Raw genomic sequence first — 5,877 nt, forward strand, 5'->3', positions numbered from 1 at the left:
CCAATTTCCACCCGGAGCTGCTCTGTCAGTGGAATGGTACTAGCAACTCCTGACATTCCCACTACTTTTACTCGTTCTCGCGATAACGGGGCGTCTGGGAAATCACTCCTTCTGAGCGCAGATTTGGTCGCTCCTGTGTCGACTAAGAAAGGAATCTCTTGGCCTTCAATTTTCAAAGTCAATTTCGGTTCGTCACATGGTTTCAAAGTCAAGAAGGGTAACTCAGACGAAGTCGCTTCTTTTCTTTGTCATAAAACGAATGGGTTTTGGGTTTGAAATGAACCTTGAGATGGAGGAGGAAGAAATGAGGGTGGAGGAGGAGGGAACGAGGCTGGAGGAGGAGGAGGAGGGAATTCGGTTTGAGGTGCAGTGGGTTGAAATGAACCAGCTTGCTCAAACTGTGTTCCCCATCTTTCCTGTTGTCTATAATATGGATTTTCATTCACTGGAGGCATGGAGTGTCTGCGAGTTTCATCTCTGTATTGTGCCGCTGGTCTCTGTTCTACCGGTTCATACGAACTATAAGTTCGACTGTTGCTACGATTTCGGCATTCGTTAGCCCAGTGTCCTTGTTTTCCGCATGTATAACAGAAATCTCTGCGCTGGTCTCTGTATTTTGGTCTCTGACGGTAATAGGTTTGCCCTCGGTTTTGTGCATTATATCTCACATTCCTTTCCCCGGGGCATTCACCTTGACCTTGAACCTGGGATAGCATTAATGTTGATTCGTTTTCCTCGTCAGAATGATGTTTCAACAATGAATTACAATGCGTTACATATTCCATCAAGTCTTTCACTTCCTTTAATTCCCAACCAATACATACTCGCTTTATTTCATTTTGTAATTTGGCCGTCAAACCATTAAGGTATACATGAGCAAATGGTACCCCCTCTTCTTTCAATCCAGTGACATTGGTATACACCCCGAAAACGCTCTAAGAACTCCAATGGGTCCTCGCCAGCGCGTTGCCTGCACATCTGTATTTTTGCCCAGTCGGTCTTAAGTGTTACCACCTCTGTGACAGCGTCAATGAGGGTGTCGATATGTTCTTTGAGCTCCTCCCTGTCTCCAGGAGCTTCATCTGGCAATGCAGCGACCTGTTTCAATTGTCGGAGTAACCCCTCTGGTACCACTAATTTTAATAATATTTCCATGTCCATATATGTTGGCTGATGGCATGCCACCACCACGCGTAGTTCCGCCTGGAATTTTTTTGGGTTCTCTCGTATCTTCGGCATCTCATTTACGATGGCTCTTAATTCAGAGCCCCATGGACGATATATCGCTTGTACCTCCCTTGCACCCGGGTAATCTCGCAATGGAAATGCGCCTATGGGTGCCTCATCATCTCCGTCCTTCGCGGTCTCTGACATTATTTTTTTTGATCGAGTTTGTATTTTACCCTTGTCAGCAAGAGGAACTTTATTTTTGCTTTGTGTTCTTGTTTCTTTCTTAATTACTCGCCTGGCTCCCCGTTGAGCCTCTCCTTGCCCTGTGGCATCATCTCCCTCTGTCTCTCCCGCTTCTTCGTCCTCGAGCGGTTGTGCTATCGGAACTGTGCACTCTGGCCATGTATCTGAGTCTTCTTCTTCATCCTCAAATCTGACAGCCACTGCTCGCTGTCTCTTGGTTTTATTTTCAAGTCTCACCGGCATTTGCTTCGTTAATTGGTCTAGCTGACCCTTCAGGTTTAACAACCGTGCCTTTTCGTCTCTGTCATGACATTCCTTCATCCAATTTATATAAACGCTCTAGTTCACCTGCTTCTGGACCTTTTTGTCACTATTTTTCACTTCCAGTACTTTTCTTAAATTGTCTAAACACTCGTGATCGAACGATCCATTCTCAGGGAAGGGTAATCCACTATTTTTGGTCCAATTGCACCATTTCCCCATGTCTCTCACAGCTTCAGGCCCATACTTATCAAACATAATTCTTGCACATGTACCTCTCCATGGTTTTTGAATACAATTTGCCTCGGTATACACAATTTCCTTCCTTTTACAATTTCTATTTCCCATCTCTAAAATCACAACCGCTAAATTCACTCTAAAATCACAGAATAAAATAAATCGCACTCGGAGAACCCTCCCTGCTTACCTTCGCTCAAGCACTTGTCGTTCCTCCAGGCACTGCCTCCGGCAGATTAAGCACCTCCGGTCACGAGCGCCGCCAAACGCCGATTCAAATCCAAGTCACGGCACCAACTGACGTGGATTTCTATCATCGAACCGCGTCGTTATCGAAAGGATTCTTTAGATTGTTGAGGGATCTTGTCCTCCTCGAGGATTCAATGTCGAGCCGACTCAGTGTTGCTTGTATCGGGATAAAATAAAACCACAGAAGTCCAGTAATAATCAATGTCCACAAGGAGTTCTTTCTTCTGTACCATTTATTTGCTGTCTCTCATTTCCTCCCCACCCCCATATATCCATTCCATTTTATAAGCAGAGAGGGCTCTTGATCGCAAGAACAGAATGCACAGCTTATCAGCCCGGTCACCTTGTACTTGCAGAAAACCCAAGCAATGTCCAAAGTGTCAAAGAAAGACAAGATTATAAGTAGGTGGTAGGCCTTAACAACTAAATAATAGAACAGTAGAGGAAAAACACAAACACTTTGACCTACACAGACTGAGGCAAAGGTTTCTTGTCTAGAGAGTAATAATTTCCCCAACACTTGCAATCTTCTTCCTCTTCCTTTTCGACCCCGAACAGAACCTTTTTATCCTTCTGTCCTCGTCACTTCAATTGAGCCGTTTATTGGCCCACCGCCATCGCCTTCCGCCAATCGTGATCACGGGGCGGAGCCATCCGCTGCACTGTCCTGTGACGTCACGGCCAGTCTTCAGAGAATACCAAAAGGGGTTTACGCAGACACACTTACCCTATCCCGTGTCCCTATCTAATTACGTGACATTTATCATTTCCCCCTTGAAGAAATGAACATTTACTAGACAACTTATCACCACTGAATTGCTACTTATTACATCGAGATCCTGGTAAACTCGAACAGCATGGCATACCTAATTAAACATCCTAATTACCCTTTGAATGCATACCCCCCCTCAAACGTAACAATATATATATATATATATATATATCATATTTTGATGTGATAACCATTGCAGACTGACAGCTTATAGTCCATGGGACTGTATCACAACCGGAGAACACGTGCAGTCCAACCAGGGCATCACAGACACTGTCTCCCATCGATCTAGCAAGCTTGTCAATGTCGAGGAACCGTGTGCGGGTTTGCATACCACACTTCTGATACACGGGGCATGGGATGTCCTTATTGAAGGCAAGACACAGCACGAGGACATCTGTATCTTCGGCAGTGATCACCACAGACTTATACCCAGCATCTGCTGCATGCAGAAGCATTCGGGTGTCTGCTTCCTCCTGCGTGGACTTCAGCTCTGCCACTTCCTCCCAGTGGTCCTTGGTGAGCTTGTAGCAGACTTCCTCACAGGTTACATAGAGCAACTTTTCCTTCAGTTTCTCCCTGCTTTTTGGTTCTTTCCACTCCTCTACCAGGAACTTCATTAGACTTGCCTTGTTGGAAGAGCTGCAGAGCAGTTTCCTCCACTGCTGAATGTTGTGGCCCGGTGCGATGCTCCTGAACTGGATTGCTGTGCTTGCACCTCTGTTGCATCTCTCTGCGTCTTTGATGGACGTCTCTCGGTAAACATCGAAGACAACATCAATGTGTTTACTCTGGGCTCCATCATGAAGAGCCGTTGACAGTATCGCTTCAGCCAGCTGTGAAAACGTCTTGTCATTCCCTTTCATCTTCTGTACCAGGCTCATGCCATCAATGACAGTTGCTGATGGCTCTGCAATTACTTCAGCGGGAGAAACACTCTTTTCCAGCTCTCTGGCAAGGGTTGCTTTGTTCGTCTTCCGCAGAGATCCATCGCCATTAGCAATTGACCATGGCAAGGGCCCCAGGGGGTGCGCCAAGACATCTCTCATGTGCAGATCTCGACTCTGAGCAACGAGGATCATGTGCCCAAACAGGTTCCTGTCAGCCTTGAGAACAATTTCTTCGGCCTGCGCTTTGCTGGTTGGTTTCTTCCGGATATGGGTGAATGTTTTCAAGTAACTTTTTGTCATCTTGTCATTGAACTGTGCAGTTGGTGGATTTGTCTCCAGGCGTTTCTTCTTGAAATACTGGTATGCCTCCTCTCCTACCATGCGAGCCGCGAGAAGGTCATTGGCAACATCAGGAGGAGCAACAGTAGCGGTTGACAAGCTGACAAACTGTGCTTGATCAGGACTCAGTGGATCCAGCCAGCTGTTCTCCATGAGATCCACCAAGGATTGGATGTCAGCATCATCCCTCCGGATCCTAGGTAACTGCAGATCTGGATGGTTCAGCTGGGAGTGACTTCGACCTACCATATCCCTCAGGTGCCCAAGGTACATACTGCGGTAATCTGACGTCAGATAGTATCGGGTCACAGCTCCTGGATTCAGGCTGAATCCTTTCGTTCCCCCAGGTGATGTGTGTCTTTGTTGACAGTCTCCTCAATCGTCTGATCCATGGGAATCCGTCCGAATGGGTTCGTGGTGCCGATCTGAACTGAGATGTGCCTCAAGATGGGAAGTATGCATGTTGTAAGTGTGCAGATAACAAATCTGGATATCCTGAGCTGTTATTGAATGATATTACCTTCATGGGATGTGTCAATAGTCCATTGTGTGATTTTCCCCCAAAACATCAATATCTCAGAATGGTAAAATGGTAAAAATGCAAAATACATACACTAAGCTGCTCTTCTGGAACAGTTATCACATATTGAAATAATCATATAGTCCCTACCAATAACTTAGTAGCCCTAAAGTTTGGTTTCCTCAGATGGTACCAATATATGCCTGGGCCCATGGACTATGTGTACACAAAAATAAAATCCCAGATGACTTCGTCAATGAAACACTGGAAAGTGTCTGTGCGTTGTGTCACCCACAAGGCATGCACACAAACTCGAATCGGCCAAAAGGAGTTGTAATGACTGTCATATATACATCAGCCAACTCGACTAGAATCTGGCAATTAGTTTTAACTAAGTTGAGCTTGGGAAAACCTGTTTTCCCTGCAACCAAGAAGTAACATCCTACAGGTGTGGTATGGGGTAACAATGTGATACTGTGTTCCAGTTCAGTACTCAGTAGTCTCCGCAGGTTGTGGTCAACAGACGTCTGGGTCGGGCCTCGGGAGTCATAGATTCACTGGATCATGGGGTGTGGTGCTGTCAGTACCTATGCAGGACGAAAGTCCGAGCCTTCAGGTCCTTGGTGCTTCCAGTCTTGCTCTGGATGCAAGACTTGGACTCTGACAAAGAATCTGAGACAAAGACTTAACTCCTTCAGTACCAGGTCTCTGAGATTCCTTGGCTATCACTGGTCAGACTGTGTCCAACGAGCGTTTGCAGAGAGAGACTCACATGACATTTGTTACCTGGATAGTCCGTGAGTGTGAGCTTCAGCTGTGTGGACATGTGCCTCAATTTCCTGATGGTGAACCTGCTCAGCAGGTTCTCTCAGCGAGGGAGCCTCCTGAACGAAGGCCAACAGGACGACCATGCGCCTCGTGGTTGCAGCAGGTTGATTGACATCTCAAGGAGATGGGGATGGATCAGGCATCTGCCCTACAGAGGCTCCTGTGGTACTGACGGAAAGTGGACGCAGCGACGTGCTGCTCCGGTGCATGCTCCCATACCTAACCAAACCACCCATCCTGCCCTTCCCTTGGAAATGACACAGACTCACCTGTCCATGTCCAATGAATCAGGAGTCAAGACCATGCTCCACTCTGCTTGTAATCTTCTTCTTGTCTACTTTCCCATTTTGAGTGATGGCACCATGTCT

General features: G+C 46.5%; 1 protein-coding gene across 1 annotated transcript; it reads right to left on the reverse strand.

Annotated features, from left to right (window-relative positions):
• Positions 1-3,039: 3,039 nt before the first annotated feature.
• Positions 3,040-5,797, reverse strand: LOC147014757 (uncharacterized). Its single transcript, XM_085852988.1, has one exon. It carries the CDS (start codon positions 4,432-4,434, stop codon positions 3,040-3,042), a length of 1,395 nt encoding a protein of 464 aa, XP_085709114.1. The 5' UTR covers positions 4,435-5,797.
• Between the last annotated feature and the right edge of the window lie 80 nt (positions 5,798-5,877).

This window comes from Eptatretus burgeri, chromosome 13, assembly GCF_056783735.1.
Source record: "Eptatretus burgeri isolate ZD-2024b chromosome 13, Ebu_testis_v1, whole genome shotgun sequence".
Taxonomy (NCBI): Eukaryota; Metazoa; Chordata; class Myxini; order Myxiniformes; family Myxinidae; genus Eptatretus; species Eptatretus burgeri.

What these genes read in the sequence shown, in the direction of transcription:
- LOC147014757 (XM_085852988.1), bottom strand. Translation starts at nt 4,434, where the DNA reads ATGTACCTTGGGCACCTGAGGGATATGGTAGGTCGAAGTCACTCCCAG.